We start from the raw sequence: 17,334 nt of genomic DNA, 5'->3' as shown, positions 1-17,334 counted from the left end.
TTTTCATTTTCTCTTCTAAACTACTGCACTATGTTGTTTATGTTGGAAAGCATGCACTGTGTCCCACCCACGTGCGTGAGAATTACATATTTTCCGCATGACTCATGAACAATGAAGCTACAAGACCACCCCAAACTGATGCCATTAAAATCCTCCTTCTACCCCATCATTTATTCTGTATGTTATTTCTATTATGGTAGTGCCAAGGAGCCCTAGCCACGGACCAGGACCCATAGTGGTAGGTGCTGTATGATGTGTTTTACAGAAATATTTTAGAAATGTTTTAGGCGGTATACAAAATGATTGGTTTACTCTATGTGTAAAATCAGAATTCTTTAATTACTGTGTGTCCGGCTATAGAAGCCTTGAAGGGAAAGTAAAAAACGAAGTTTTTAGAAAATAACTTTTCCTTATATAAGGTCTAATATGTCAGTCTAACAGGGCTTCCAAAGTGCATCTTGTATTGGTGGCGTTCTACATGGCAGCTGTCAAGTATGGTTTAAAGTATAGTGGGTTTTTTTTGGTAGTCTTGATGGATCACAAGCAATCAGCTCTTACCCATTGTTGGTACAGGACTGAGGAGTGACCCATCTTTGGCCATGGTGCAAATACTGCTCTAGCAAGTAAAATGGTATATATCTTATAATGGTGGTGAGCTAAAAAACAAATAAAAATCTGAAGATACCTACATGCATGGAATGTTAGAGGTAATCCTGGCAGAGAGAAACTAATTGGCAGAGTACAGATGAGAATTAGTCCCACAACTATAAACACTTGGGATAGGGAGGTGGGGGTGTAAATTTCTCCTTCATCCGGATCTACAGTACTGTGCCTGATACCCCTATAAATAGAGGACAATTGATCTTTACCCATATGGGGATACTTGGATGAGGGTTTAGAGGATCAAGATCCTTTTTGCATTCCAATAACCATATGGGTAGAACAAAATATATCAAGTGACTCCCTCGCTTTCCAGTTCATCATGTTTTCTATGTCTGTCATTGAGGCTATGATCCTCCAAAGGCTTATGCACTGGAGTGGCCCCATTAACTACTTACATGCCTGAAGTTAAGTGAGTCTTCGCAGGATCATGGCCTTAGATTGTAAACATTCCAAGCAAATGTTGCCTTATGGTCTTTTCGGTGGTCAAGTACAAAGATGCTCCTCATTACAAAAATATGTATAATATAAAAAAAATACACGTAATTCCAAAACTATATAGTAAATAAAACTTTATTTCATCTCAGCTCCTGCCAGATTAGCATTGCCAGTCACAGATCAGCATATGATACAGTTATGTATTAATTATTTACAATTTACAGTAGTGTATTTCTTCTCCAGAAAATATAGGTACAAAAGCTAAGAGTAAATAAATGAGGTACTAAAATTTGGATTTATTGTAAGCAAAAGCTTAAAGAAATAGCTTTTAGCAAACAATCAAAAGATCAAATTGGAAGAAAATATTCAAAGAAATGGCCTAATTCACCAGGAATCACCCACTAACTGCTATCCACCCAAAAATGTATTGCACAGTTCAATCAGTCAAGAAATCAAAAATAAATAGAAGATACAAACCGTTAAGTTCAACTCTTTAAAACGCCCAGTGAAACCTGTACTGAGATACAAGAGTGCGGCAAAGTCTTTCTAGGTTACAGTCTTTTTTCTCTCCTTTAAAAAAATAACCTTTAACACAAAATAGAAGACAGTATTCAATATGAGGAGAAAAAAGACTCCTCACCAGATAACCACTGATTAGCATCTCTTCTCAAGGCAGTTTTAACTATATTCACGGTCCAAAGTGTGTGTTGATTTTTTCTGTCTTGCTGCTCCATCTGGGACCCTGAATAATAGTTTTTCCTCTTGTCCATTCTCAACGGAGAAGAGAGATATGAACGTATTTCTAAGCAGCATTGTCATAAGACCTTACTATCACAATTTCTTCAAGATGGTCGTAGCCATGACTAGGGAGGAGGGGGAAAAAAGAAAGTAAAGGCAAGTAAATGAATGTTACATTGTGAAGAGAAAATTACAAGCACTTTTCGTATTTAAATAAATCAATCAGGAGAGCAATTGAATCTGATTGCTGGAGAAAAGCAATAGGAGACAGAAAGAGCTTGGATTTGAGGTCAGGCTGAATGACTTGACTTATTCTGTGATCTTGGGCAAGTAATTCAATTTCTATATTTTTCAGTCAACACAACTGAAGCTGGGTAAAAGAGTAAGATCTCACTGGAAACTACATACTGCATCTGAGCATCATGCCTAGTTAAGTAAAATACAAAACTGAATTTTAGAATGAGACAAAATGTTATTCCCCCTTCTTTTCTATCAAGGCCTCTAGTTAAAATGACAGGAAAGTAACAATACCCCACCTCAAAACAATTCCTGCCTTGGCCAATCACGGACAGAAATCCCTTGTATCTAATCAAGAAGTGTACACCTCACATTTGCAATGCAGTCAGCATCAGCTTGATCACAAGTTGCTTGGAGGCAAGAATGTCATATCTGAGGTCAATAAAGTGCCATAATCCACTAAAGCTTTGAAAAACGAGGACAGCACAATTTACTCTTACAACGAGATTTTACTAGATTGTACAAGATTTACATGCACAGGCCTCATTTACGGTAGCAAAATGACCTGTTGCTGACACCAAGGTCAGCATCCAGCCCCTTCTTTGCTCCTCCTAAATGATGCTGAAAACTGTTTTACTGATAGAAAGGACAAAACCTTTTTTCACTAGGGCCACAGAAAGAGTAACAGGGATTACATCTCAATCATACTTTCTATAATGGTGTTGAAAGTCGTTTTACCTTGTTGCTACTGACACTTCAACCATTTTCAGCCATAGCAAAGGAAAAGTCAGTTGACGCTAATATCCCAGAAAAGTAAGGACCAGAGGACAGACAGACATTCCAAATATTGGGCTTAGAATGCAACATTTAAGAGAGTATGAAATAAGGATAAGAGCAGAAACTTTAAGGATTGGTAGAGAGGAACAGACTTCCCTCTTTATAGAACTCAGATATATTTTGCAAGTTTTGTCTGGTTTTAGTTTTAAAGGAGAAAAAAAAATTAAGGCAAGCTCAACATGTCCCATAGAATTTGTTTTGAAATATTATACATTTTAAATCAGCGTGCTAATTACATTAGATTATGTAGAATGTTGTGACTATTTACTTCCATGTCCTATTACTGTGGATCATTATTGTTTTAATTTTTACCTTAAGTGGTCTGATGCAGTCTTTTCATTGTAAGCCAACCCAGCCACTTGGTCTCTAACACTAGAGTTATTTGTGCACAGGTTCATTAATGAAGCCAAACTAATTTGTAACAAATTGTGTAATAACAAATACTGTGACGTCCCCAATCAAAAAGGACTTTCCTCCCTCTCTCTGCTTTGTGGTCTTGTTACCACCAATCCATGGCCCTGAAGCAGCAAAATACTAAAGCATGTGCTGAACTTTAAGTAGGTTTGAAGTCTAATAAGTGCCTTACTGGATCAGGGCCCACGTATGCAATATTTCATCTTAAGTATTTTATTAAATTAGGACCCCTTTTGATTTTTATATGGCATTAGGATCCATTTTAAGAACGAAAGTAAGTGAGCATATTCCAGTATTTTGACTTACCTATTTGCTTATTCAAATAAGAAGCCCAGAAAATGATAAAAGCACAAATAGAATAAAGCCAAGTTAAATATATTTTGTATTACAGGCTATTTGATTAAGAATCTTTTTCTATCCCTTTTGACATATCTGAGGTTTGTACAGCTCTGAATCAGTATTTGAAAAGATGCAAACTGTCCTCAGAGCAGAAAATATATTAATCTTGAAATTTAGGCTTACTTCTTAAAAACTTAGCTTTGTAAAGCAAAATAAGATAAACAGTATTCAGTAATTATGAACAAAACCAGGGAGGAGAGAAAGAAAAATCTAGCAGAGGGATAATTAATTGCATGCTGTAGATTTGACCTTCAAATAAAGCACAATACACATATTAGGCTTCACTCACCCACATGCTAACTAAGCACAGACTGATGGAATATTCAGAAGATACCACTGCGAGGTGAGGTAAACTACAAAGCCAGGAAGAAAACACCTTATTGGAATATTTTATTAATAGCACAAATTTGAGCTCAGTGGACATTGTTTGCTTACATATGAGGCTGAGAGGATTAGACAGAAACAACACTCTGAAGTAAATACTGATGTACCAATGTCAATATCCCAAGCCAATTTATCTGTGATTTGTTTTTAAACTTTCAAGAGAAATTCTTAGATACATGCACATCGTATAGGTAAGGGAAAGATTGGGCACTAAAATGATAAATAAAACTGACAAGTATCCTTAACTTACTACAGTTGACAATTTATACTTTTATAATCAGTAAATATTTCAGGCAAAAGTTAATAGGAATATCAGATTTTTTTCTTATCAGACTAATCAAAGCATTCTTGACTTGTTTAAAAAATGTACATTTATGCTCTAATTTAGACAATTTATACCACTAGAAAGCAAATTTAAGTGTTTAATAAATGTTTTTCAAATACCACCATCACTCTATTATGAAATAGGGAGAAGCCCTACATCAACCAATTATTAATATAATATGCTTGGATAGTTTAGTCTAATCCCAGCAGCCTAAATCTGTTTATCTCTTACACACAAGTACATCAAAAAGTTTAGTAAACATCTAAATAGGTGCTACTCCAGGCAGAGTAATAAGCTAATAAAAAGAACAACAAACTGGTTAGAAATGTTTAATTTTGAAGGCTTGGGAGGTGGCTAAAAAGGTAATAGTTATTTCTTTTGATATCTGATTAAGTTACCTTTGAAGACAAGCATTGTCTAATGATTTCAGAGAACAGGGTGCAGCTACTTTCAGAGCAAGGACTGCTTAGCTGGGACAGGAGGTTACACTCTTTTTGTTTTACGAGTTTAAATAAATATTTGGAGATTGGGATGGACTGGCCAAGAGCCTGGACTGGAGTAGAATACTTATCAATACCAATGTTGCTTTTACAGTATAGTTTCCTTCAAACAAAATACCTGCAACACCCCTTCTAACAAAAACCTATAATTTTGCTTGTTGTGTTCAACTCTATGTTAACAGTAACTGAAGATTTTTTTAAAGTTTGCTTCAAAGATATCAAAGTGTTTGTGTGATTTCGTAAAGTGAAACATACAACTACCTAAAATAATAATCTTATCGGCCTCTAAAATGATCAGAGATAGCCAAGACCAGTAAGGAGGGAAGGAGAGAAGAAACAAGACCAACAGGGGAAGTACAACCTACAATAAGCTCTTAACTATTTTATTTTACTGCCCCACAAAAACAGGAATGATCCTACTGAGTTCAGATATTGTGTTTCACAGCCTTTCAATCAATAAAATGCCTTTTACACTTATAAAATAGTGATCGGGCAAAGAGTGCTTTTTCTGATTAGCACGGTATCTTGCTTCCCTGAGAGCATAAAGTACTCTGCTCCTGGTCTTGCAATTCATCTACTTGGAAATCTTTTTGTCAAGCAAAGCACCCCTCAATTCCCTAAATAACTGAAAATCTAGCACTGAGGAACTATTAAAGACACTAGTATAGTATGAGTTCCTTTCTGTCCCTCCCAAAATCTAGACTTCTCTATGCTCGCATGATGTATCCAATGTTGGGAGAGCTGAGCAGGCTTTCAATATTTATTGTCAATTTTAAAAAGGCATTCTGCTCTACATCAAGGATGCAGCTATACTGGCTATATTCAGCACTTTTTCCCTCTGTTGTTCTAGGGGAAAGCTCTATCAGCAGAACTGCTATTGTACACACTAAGCAAAGCCAAGTAGGCTCAGGAGTTGTTACCATTTTTGCTTTTAGTAAGGATCGATGGCAGAGTGGCAAAAATGCCTGCACATTGGCTACAGTGCTCCCATTGTCACTACCACCAGTGGAGCTGCTCCAGTATTAGACATATGGGACATATTAGTGGAGCCAAAGCCCTTAGGTTTTTCTTTTGTCATAAACTCAAGCCTACTTCTACAATGGGAAATTCTCCTGAGGAAGGGAGAGATGTTAAACGACCAAGTTTCACCCATCTATGTCTAGCAGCCCATGTTCATATATCCAGTCTACTTATAAGCCTTACCAATGGTCGAGCATCTTCTCGTTCTAAGATCTTCTGAGTTTGGTCAGCTGGGAACTTCAGCACTGTGGTTATCACCTTCGCCATTGTCTAAAGAAAAAAAGTTAATGGTCTGTAAGTAACTGCTGTTTAACAGTTACAAACTTATTCATTTATCAAAGTTATGTATGTTTTGAGTAATGTCAATGGAAGCCATTGCAAAAAGAGTCAGACATGCACATTAGTTTCACATCTCATTTGCTTGATAGATGGCATGTTATGTGAATTTTATGGAAGACTCTTCAGTTTATATTATCACAAACTGCTGCCACCATACAACAATACAAGCTCTATAGTGAGCACAAAACTCAAACACATTAACCTCTTTCATAAAGTGGGGCCACTGACTACTGTTGCAAAAGATTCAACCCCTCCTGAGATTTCTTCCTATAAACAATCTAATCTCTATGTCACTACAAGATACATTTTTTTAGTCACATTAAATAATGCTGTACAGCTAAACTGCATTCACATCAGCCTGACATCTTGTAAAACAAATCCAGACAAATAAGCTACTGCACAAGCAGGTTCCAAGATTAACTGCAGAACTTCATTTGTGGAAACATTATTGGCAGGTGTGTAGTATGTTGCACTGATACAGCAAAATGCTCTGACATCCTCTTATGAAAGGAGTCATAAGTAGAATGCATTATTATTATTGTTAATTTAGCCTATAATGACATGTGTATGAGGTAGGTAAGAATTACCTCTATTTTGTATGTGGAAAACAAAACAGAAAATGTCATATCAATAGTTACACAGTAGGTGGTAGAGCCAGGATTACAACTCTCATTTGAATGTTTTAGCCACCAACATACTCCCACCTGAAACAGGACCAACGCTTCCATTTTCATTTTGGTCAGCAACAACAGAAGGTAAGGGGGAAGAAGTCGCAGTAACATGGATGAATATAGGTGGTCGAGTGTTTGCGCAGGAAATGTCAGGTGCTTTCCCACATGCTGCAATAGCTGTAGGTACAGCTCTAACAGAACGTGCTATAAGAGTCATACTTGCAGCTCTCACGCAATGCAATGGTGACAAGATTGCTGCCCATCTACTGCTATTGTTTCCCACCAGCTCCGCACAGATCACTGAGTGAAGAGGAGACAGCAGGAACAATAAGGAAGCAAGTGGAGGACAGAATTGACCACAACCATCATAAAGGTGAAAGGGTAGTCCAGATTAATTCATCTCATGTATATTTAGCTATAGCTTCTACCTGGCTATAAAGCTGAAAGAATTCCCCTTGCTAACTGTTCTGTTCAATCAGCTTAATTTAAGCTATTTACTGTTCATGATTCAAACTTAGAGGCTCTCAAACTTCATTGCACCACAACCCCCTTCTGACAACAAAAATTACTACATGACCCCAGGAGGGGGGGCCAAAGCCTGAGCCCGCCCAGCCCCGCCACTCTGGGCAGAGCGGCCAAAGCCTGAGCTACACTGCCCTGGGTGGTGGCCCAAAGCTGAAGCCCCAGGGGGAGGGCTTGTAACCTGAGCCCTGCTACTCACAGCTGAAGCCCTTGGGCTTTGGCCCTGGGCAGTGGGGCTCGGGCTTCAGCTTTGGCTCAGGCCCCAGTAAGTTTAATGCCAGTCTTGGCAAGCCCATTAAAACAGGGTCATGGCCCACTTTGGGGTCCCAACCCAGTTTGAGAACTGCTGAAAGACTCTGATAACACAAATCTGCACCAAACTTTTCTAATTTCTCTTGTCAAACCCCTCATTCACCACTCAGGACTGAAAGATCACAAAGCAATGAACTCGGAATGTACACCCACACTTACGGAACAGCTACCTCTGAAGCCCTCACTATTAATTTCAACAGGACACAATGGTATGCACAAGTAAGTTAAAAAAATATACATGCATTGCAAATACTACATGAAAATACATATATGTATGTGCCAACTCAAACAAACATTCTTAAAACCTTCTTTCTTGAAAACGTATGTTTTGTAATTTATCACTAGCATTGCCTTGAAATTCTTCAAGTTCTTGCAGTCACAAGGGAGATTTAGAAATAAAACTATTTCAGGTCCAAATGATTTCAAATGATGTGAATGAAATTTACAAGCATTTTGGAATTTAAGACTATATGCTTTACAAAGTATTTACCTGATTATGCCTTTATTATCTTGATTATATTTTTCTAGAAAAATACAGGTGAGGCATAATAATAATCCCTACCTTTCATATACCCACATACACAGTAATAAGTTCTAATAAAAGAGCTGATCGTTTACATTCCTACTTACTGCCAATTCTTTCAAGGAGTGTAGAGTATTTACAAATGTCCTTACGAGTAGACAATATCTTAAACAGTTTCATGAATGGATATTTCTTAAAGATATCATGGCACTCTATAATTTGAACAATATTGCTGCTCACAAGCAGAACCCACAGATTTCACCACAAAGCTGCATATAACTGTCCCATGCTGTCACACAATTCACTATTTGTTGCTACACGATTCAGTATGATTGCCAAGGCTATCCACCTCCTATGCTTAAGTGTACAAGCCAGTAACAGCGAAAAATATGTCTAGGTTCCCTGAGAGCTCTGCATACATTTAATTAATTCAGAAATATAGGCTGGAAATCAACAAAATCTGGAATTATTATGACAGACCACCCTTCCATTTCAATATTTGCAAAGCAGCCTATGTAACCAACACATGAACTGCACACATCAGAGGCAGACAAAACACAAGGATTGGCAATTTGACTCTTGAACAGACTCCAAATTGTATAATGGAACTGAGAGTCTCGGCATCTGTAAAAGCAATGCCCTAGATCAGTGGTTTTCAAACTGTGAGTTGCGACTCAGTAGTGGGTCGTGGAATGTAAGGCACTGGGTCACGGCAGCTCTGGTCAGCACCGCCAACCAGGCCGTTAAAAGTCCCGTTGGCGGTGCTGCCCAGCTCAGGCAAGTTAGTCCCTACCTGTTCTGACACTGCGCTGCGCCCCAGAAGTGGCCAGCAGCAGGTCCGGCTCCTAGGTGAGGGGGGGAGGAGGGCACAGGGCTCTGCGCACTGTCCCGAGCACCGGCTCCGCACTTCCATTCGCTGGTTCCCAGCCAATGCGAGCTGGGGTGTGTGTGTGGGGGGGGGTGACTGGTGTCTGTGGGCAAGAGTCATGCAGAGCCACTTGCGTGCCTCCGTGTAGGAGCCGGACCTGCTGCTGGCTGCTTCCAGGGAGCAGCACAGTCTGCAGTGCCAGGACAGGCGGGAAGCCTGCCTCTGCACCCCAGCTGTGCTGCTGACTGGGGGCCGCTGGAGGTAAGCCCATACCCCTATCCCTTGCCTAGAGCCCCTTCCTGCACCCCAAACCCCTCATCCCTGCCCCCCCCAGAGCTTGCACCTCCACACCCCAGAGCCCCCTCCCATACTCTGAACCTGGCCTCACCCCACAGCCCTCACCCCAACCCCCTGCCCCAGCCCAGAGCCCCTCCCACAACCCAAACCCCTTATCCCCAGCTCCATTGGGTCACGAGCATCAACAATTTTCTTCAACTGGGTCACCAGAAAAAAAGTTTGAAAACTAACTGCTCTAGATTTTTGTAAGAACTGGGCTTTTACCATGCTTGACAAACAAAACTTCAACACAATGTCCTAAAGATGCAGTATAAGTATACTTGATTAATTCAGCAAAAAGAACAGGAGCACTTGTGGCACCTTAGAGACTAACAAATTTATTTGGGCATAAGCTTTCATGGGCTAAAACCCACTTCATGCCCAAATAAATTTGTTAGTCCCTAAGGTGTCACAAGTATTCCTTGTTCTTTTGGTTAATTCAGTTATTCACATGGTGGTTGAGAACATTATTTTACTTCACCACTGAGTGTGCTATGCATCTCACAGTACAGATAAACTTAACAAGGTGTGTTCCCAGAAAAATGTACACTGTAATTTCACATGACACAGTAAGGAGGCACCAGATTAAGTAGGGTAGGAAGACAGTTAAATTACATTGGTTACTCAAAGGTGTGTGTAGTGCGACTGAACAATTTATTTTTGTAGTTTTGAACAAGTGTTGTATATATTTGATCATAAGCTGGTTCATTTATAAGCTGACTCCTCGCCCCCCCCCCCCCAAGATGGATAAGTAAAAATAGAAAAATTTTATAACCCATTCATAAGCCGACCCTATAATTCAGGGGTCAGCAAACTTTGGCTCCCGGGCATCAGGATAAGCCACTGGTGGGCCGAGATGGTTTGTTTACCTGGAGCGTCCGCAGGCACGGAGATAAACCTAAATAAAGTGTCCTGGCGTGCCAGCTGTATACCCTCATGAGCCGGGCCAGCAACTGGTGGGGAAATTTTTTGTGGGGGAGAAGCTGGGTGGGAGTCAGGGGAGTAACCCCTGTGACCACCCCCCACGTGACCCCACCCCTAGCCTGGGACCCCCACACTCTCCCCATCCCATCCCTTTCCACCTTATGTGGGATGGGCCAGGGGAGGATGTCTCTGGTCTGGCTGGAGCTGCTCTGGCAGGCTGGGCATCGCGGCCACAGGCTACTCTGGCAGGTGAGACCAGGCGGCGCGGCCACAACATATTCCAGCGGGCTAGGCCGGGCGGCACGGCTGCAGCCTGCCAGCCCCAGAGCTGCAGCTGCTTCGGTGGCTGGTGGGGAGAGCAGCATGGCCAGAAGCGTGGCCAGATTCTGGCCCCGCCTCTTCCCTTCTGGCTCTGCTGGCTGTGCTGCCTCTCCTTGCTCCCTCTGTTGGGGGGGGGGTGGGGGAGGACTGTGTCCCACCTCCCCCTCTCTATACCCGTTCATAAACCGACCCCCTTCTCTGGTGCTTCTCTTTTTTACTAAAAAAATTTGGCTTATGAACACGTATATACGGTACTTATAAATATGAAATACACATTATTAAGCATACATATATGATGTATACATTTATTTATATGAAATAAAATGTCTTAGATAATTCACTTAAGATCCATTTCTATGTTGGTGTTCACAAGGTGGGATTTCACTAGTGGCTTGGCAAACCACTTAGTGGAAGGCATTCCACATAAAGGGATGATATGCAAAAGGTGCATAAGTGGTTATGAGCAAGGTGAGCAATTTGGACACTGGGTATCATTAGCAAGGTGGTAGTAGGATGCAATGTGGTAAAAGCCTAGGCTAATTAAGTAGGCAAGGGGTGTTATGTAGCGCTATGAAAGTAAGCACAATTTGAATGTGAAGCAATGCATAAATTCAAAGAAGGGGTGAGCACGATCATACCAATAGGCCAAGAAAAACTTAGCTGTTGCATTGTATTTTGGGGGATGGGGAAATGATGGAGGTGGCAAACACATCAGAGGAAAAGAAGGTTGCAGTAAATAAGATAGGGGATGTCTAGGGCCTAGATGACATTTTGCTGTCTGGATACATATAAAAGATTAGATCTTAGAGATGCTGCAGATGAAAGGGAGGTAGGAATTGGATATTGCTTGATATGAAGAGCAGATCAGTCACAGATGATTCCTGGGTTGCAAGCCTGGGTGACAGGGAGGATGTGATGTTATTAATGGTAACAGAAAATGTGAGGAGTGGATTTTGGAGGGAAAGAAAAATTAAATGCTTGGCCATGTTAAATTGCCTGCAAGCCATCCAGAAGCAGCAGTGAAAGAAACCAGGCTGAGACATGGGTTTAGATGGAGGGAAGCCATGCAGGAGTGGGAGAGAGATCTTTATCAGCATAGAGTTCATGATTGACGCAAACTGAGTAGATGAGATTTCCTTGCAAACTACTTGTACTTTCTGAAGCACAAGGAGGAGACAACTAGAATGTTGCTATGTTTAATGAGAATGTCAGGTTTCATTTGATTTTTACCTTAACAGTATAATTTTCATGATTAGCTTTCAAACGCATAAAATAAATCAACCCCATTACTACTGTGATCTGAATTGTTAATGAGGAAAGCATGGGCTGTCCCAGAAATTTATCACTTCTTTAAATTTTGTGTATGTTCTGTTAGCCCTGCTACCTTGATTCTTTGGTGCTAACAGACAACTAAATAACTATGAATACTAAAGAAAGAGCACAGACACTTGCAAAAAGTTGCATTAAAAGGACTCTACAATTTCCCATCACCTATCAAATCTAAAAGTAGCTACCAGATCTTTAAAACCTTTGAAAATGTCTCTCTCCATTCACTTATTTGAATTGAATAAAATGCCTCTCTCAATTAAAATACAAATAATACCTTCTTAAGCAAGTTTAAGAGCTAGACATCTGTCTTTATTTCAGTGCAATTTATTTTCATTTTGGATATGTATACAATCTTAGAAAACCACCTCCAAGATTGGCTTCTAACTGTGTCTTTGGTTAAGAGAGGATGCAACTTTCAGAAGCCCTTTTTTTTTTTTTTTTTTTAAATGAAGCAACTTGTGCCCTGGATGGAAGCCAGACCCTTAATGTCAATCTACTTTAATGTCTATATAGTAATGCAGATTGCATGTCACATGAGAATGTTGTTCTTACTTCAGATCACAAGCAATATATATGGCTATTCATTTTTACATCCACAACTTCTGTGGCTTCTTTTCTTCCTAGAAAGATTGCTGAAACTAAGCGTAGCTTTAATGCAGTGGTTCTCAAACTTTTGTACTGGTGACTCCTTTCACATAGCAAGTCTTTGAGTGTGACCCCCCTTATAAATTAAAAACATGTTTTTATATATTTAACACCATTATAAATTCTGGAGGCAAAGCGGGATTTGGGGTGGAGGCTGACAGCTCATGGCCCCCCATGTAATAGCCTTGAGACTCCCCAGTTTGAGAACCCCAGCTTTAATGTTTTACTACTACCAAACTACTCACATTTGCAATTTCAAAGTCTCAATTTAAGTATAGTGATATTTTGGACACTTAACAAGAAACAGTTTTAATCAGTAACACAGAAATGGAGCCTTACTAAATATAGTTTAAACATTAAAATTAGTCTAGAGATGTTTCAAATTAGATTCATTGAATGCAGACATGTTAATAAAATTGCAGAATTTTTGTCTGGTGCTGTCTCAAAGCTAGGCTGTGCTTGTTTGTTACATGTCATAATCATGCCCATTACATCCAACAATAAACTTTAAAACAAATACGATTCATTTAGAATTCTAATGAAATACTGAGAGTTGTAGTGCTTAACATTAGCCCCATTTGAAAGATGTAACTGGAAGAGTGGAAGTATTATAGATAGGTGTATTTTGCCCTAGGAAGGAAAGATTTTCATCTAAATAAACACAAATATCTTGCTTAGATGATAAACCTCATTATGACATTATCTCTTTCAAACCAGACCGACTTCTACATATAGCTACTCATTCTCATTATTTAGAATTCCAACTGAAAAAGGATTTCACTAGCTGACATTCTACACTGACAGTCATTCTCTTGGCTTTCAGTCATTCTCTTCTATTACTCAAAATACATCAAAAAAATAACAAAAACACCACCCAGAAAAGATACAGGCCCTAGTAAGATAGGATACTTGGGGTTTTTGGGAAGATGTTTCTGAACCTTCAGAACTAGTCACAAGATATAGTTCAATACAATTGTTATTGCTGGAATTTGGTGTCAAAACAAAGTCATCAGGTTCATGAGGAAAAAAAAAAAGACAACAAAGATCTATCATTCAAACTCTGAACAGGACTGAAACCCCATTCTTTACACACTATCTGCTACCGTCACAGCATTCCATTAATAGCAAATACATGGTGCTCAAATCCTACACAGCAAGAGTGAGAAATTCAATTATAATCCAAACCACATGTCAAATCACAGCATATAGCATTCCATACCTTTGTCTCTCGGCCCATCATATATTCAAACAGCACCTTCCGCAAGTATTCAAACTCAGTAGGCTCTCCAAAGAGAGAGACATCAGCATGGCAGAGATTCCCATCTGTGTAAACAAAAATAAGACTATATTTATACTGACAGTCACTCGTATAATCCAAAATTATTCTTGCTTAGAAAATGACTGGAATAAAATATAGTCAAGTAGAGAAACATTGTATTAATCTGAACAATTATGTCAAATGCCTAAAATTTAATTGTAAATGAATGTACAATATTCCAGAACATCTATATAGCAGATATTCACTTCTCAAGTTGTTTTTTGAATACATTCCTTTATCTTTTTTCTACACCAACATATAGCAATAGATACATTTAAAACAGAATTTGCTTGATTGCTGCTGCTACCTTCCTCCCTTCCAATTAAATTCAGAAGCTTGTGTCAGCTCATCTGAATCAAGAAATTATACCAGTTTAGTTGCTTACTTAAAAATCTGAATAAATACACAGAATAAATTAGTCTAATTCGGATTCTTAATCTTAAAGGCCTCAAACAAGCTTTTGTAGTTCTGACTTTACTGGGAGTTGGGTTAGTCAGCATCTCACAAGATCAGACCTCTATATGCAAAGATTTTATTTAGGGCTGTCAATTAATCACAGTTAACTCATGCAATTAACTCAAAAAAATTAATCATGAATTAAAAAATTAATCGCGATTAATTGCAGTTTTAATTGTAATGTTAAACAATAGAATACCAATTGAAATTTATTACATATGTTTGGATGTTTTTCTACATTTTCAAATATATTGATTTCAATTACAACACAGAATACAAAGTGTGCAGTGCTCACTTTATATTTTTATTACAAATATTTGCACTGTAAAAATGATTTAAAAAATAGTACTTTTCAGTTCACCTCATAAAGAGATTGCACTACAGTACTTGTATCGTAAAAGCAGCAAAGAATCCTGTGGCACCTTATAGACTAACAGACGTTCTGCAGCATGAGCTTTCGTGGGTGAATGCCGACAAAGTGGGCATTCACCCACGAAAGCTCATGCTGCAAAACGTCTGTTAGTCTATAAGGTGCCACAGGATTCTTTGCTGCTTTTACAGAACCAGACTAACACGGCTACCTCTCTGATACTTGTCTCTTTATCGTGTTAATGCAACTTACAAATGAAGATTTTTTTCTTACATAAAACACTCAAAAATAAAACAATGCAAAACTTTAGAGCCTACAAAACCACTCAGTCCTACTTTTTGTTCAGCCAATCGCTAAGACAAACAAGTTTGTTTACATTTACGGGAGATAATGCTACCCACTTCTTATTTACAATGTCACCAGAAAGTGAGAATAGGAGTTTGCATGGGACTTTTGTAACCGGCATTGCAAGGTATTTACATGCCAGATATGCTAAACATTCGTATGCCCCTTCATGTTTCAGCCACCATTCCAGAGGACATACTTCCATGCTGATGACGCTCATTAAAAAAATGTGTTAATTAAATTCGTGGTTGAACTCCTTGGGGGAGAATTGTATGAAGCATGAAGGGACATATGAATCTTTAGTGCATCTGGCACTTAAATATCTTGCAATGACCGCTACAACAATGCGATGTGAACACCTGAGATTGCACTACAGTACTTGTATTAGGTGAATTGAAAAATACTATTTATTTTGTTTTTTACAGTGAAAATATTTCTAATAAAATAATAATATAAAGTGAGCACTGTACACTTTGTATTGTGTTGTAATTGAAATCAATATTTGAAAATGTAGAAAACATCCAAAAATATTTAAATAAATGGTATTCTATTATTGTTTAACAGCATGATTAATCACAATTAATTTTTTAATCACTTGACAGCCCTAGTTTTATTTCATACAGATGATATAATAAAATTGTGTAATTTAAAAGGGCGAGCGAGCAGGCTGAGGAAGTGGGCGTGACGGGGTGGTTGAGACGCAGACAGAATATATCTCCTGTTTTTAAAGAGTTGAACCAGGCTGCAGGTAGGCTGACGAGGTGAGGGTGAGCAAATGTGCAGCTAAAAAGTCAGAGGGGTCCTCCACATGAAAAATGAAGTCACAGAGGATGAGCGCTGGAGACTGTGAGTAGACTAAGAGAGAACTTGAAGTCAAAATCAAAGGAAGGCTGATCGGGAGGAGTGGACAGTAGATGAAAGCGACATGGAGGGGGAAAAGGAGAGAAGAGTCTGATGCAGTGATGTTTGAAAGAGTGGGAAGAGAAAAGCGGGGAGAGGGTCGAAGCAGCTAGACTGGAAGAAAAGCCCAATAACCCCAGTCATGGTCTGATCCAGGGCAGTAACACTGTAAGATAGGGCAGCTGCAGAAGCAGTGTCAGATGAAGAGATCTGTGAGAGCCAGGAGTGGGAGGCAGCAAGATATGAAGAAGATCACAGATCTTTTTAGATATGGAGTAGGTGTTCCAGAGACAGCAAAAGAAGGGAAAGGTGCTGGGGGGCAGACATGGAGATGGGTATGAGATTAGGAATGGTGGTGAGAGAGGGCAGATGTGATGGGAGGTGGGGATAGGGGAGGGCTGAGGCACATGTCACCAGAGGTGAGGAGAAAGATACGGATGTAGGAGCTACATTTATGCTGACGGAAGAAGTGGGGGAAGATTGGGTGGAGAAGAGAAGAGGAGCAGGTACAGCTGGTTGGAAGTGTAGAGGGGCAACAGTAGCCAAGAAGGGGAAAATGGAGCGGGGGGAAGAGAGGGTTGATGGCATATGTTGTGATGCAGAAGAGGAGTGTGGCAAAAGCCACTGGAGAGTGGCAGATGGGTGATAACTTTCTTAGTCCAAATTTATTAATTGTGTACACATGGTCACCTATGAACTCCTCATAAGATTACTATACTTTCATTTTCCATATGCTCACCATCCATAAGGAATAAGGAAACCATTTTTAGCAACTCAAAATAGTGATCAGAATTAAAAAGAAGTCTTTATTTAAAACAGCTGTTCCGTGGTTTCCCTTCACTGTAGATCTGTCAAAATTCTCTATCCAAAAGATGAAAGCTTCTCCCCTGATTAGAAATAGTATAGTGACTAACTGCTCAACTACTGTTTAAGTGTCACCAGACCTACAGGCTTTGGTTTTTACTGGAGCCTCAGGGAGATCACTTTACCCACATCCTATTGGTCTGTATTTAGAATCAACTGCAGACCTTATATGTTGGCAGCATCTTCATCTTCTCATTACAGATATAAAATATTCCTGTCTACACCTATAAATCACTTTGCTTTCAGATATTTCCCAACTCAAGTTTAAGTTGTTGCATTAGTGGTAGAAGTTCTCAATCTCAGTGTTGTTACATGCATTGGCAGTATTTTCATATTCCT

General features: G+C 39.3%; 1 protein-coding gene across 7 annotated transcripts in view; it reads right to left on the bottom strand.

Annotated features, from left to right (window-relative positions):
• Window positions 1-1,248: 1,248 nt before the first annotated feature.
• GOLGA4 (golgin A4) overlaps window positions 1,249-17,334 on the bottom strand; it is a 115,577-nt gene continuing 99,491 nt past the window's right edge. For 6 of the 7 annotated variants that reach the window (XM_039522761.1, XM_039522763.1, XM_039522767.1 and 3 more), the window contains 4 exons: window positions 13,962-14,065; window positions 6,136-6,222; window positions 4,013-4,076; window positions 1,249-1,961 (listed from right to left, as the gene is read on the bottom strand). In XM_039522761.1, the coding sequence (XP_039378695.1) occupies window positions 4,047-4,076; window positions 6,136-6,222; window positions 13,962-14,065 (221 nt within the window). In that variant the 3' untranslated portion in view covers window positions 1,249-1,961; window positions 4,013-4,046. The remainder of the gene's footprint in view (window positions 1,962-4,012; window positions 4,077-6,135; window positions 6,223-13,961; window positions 14,066-17,334) is intronic. The other variant, XM_039522762.1, reaches the window with a different exon arrangement.

This window comes from Mauremys reevesii, linkage group 2, assembly GCF_016161935.1.
Source record: "Mauremys reevesii isolate NIE-2019 linkage group 2, ASM1616193v1, whole genome shotgun sequence".
NCBI lineage: Eukaryota > Metazoa > Chordata > Testudines > Geoemydidae > Mauremys > Mauremys reevesii.
Note: the sequence above shows the minus strand (reverse complement) of the source record. Positions and strands in the feature narration are given on the sequence as shown.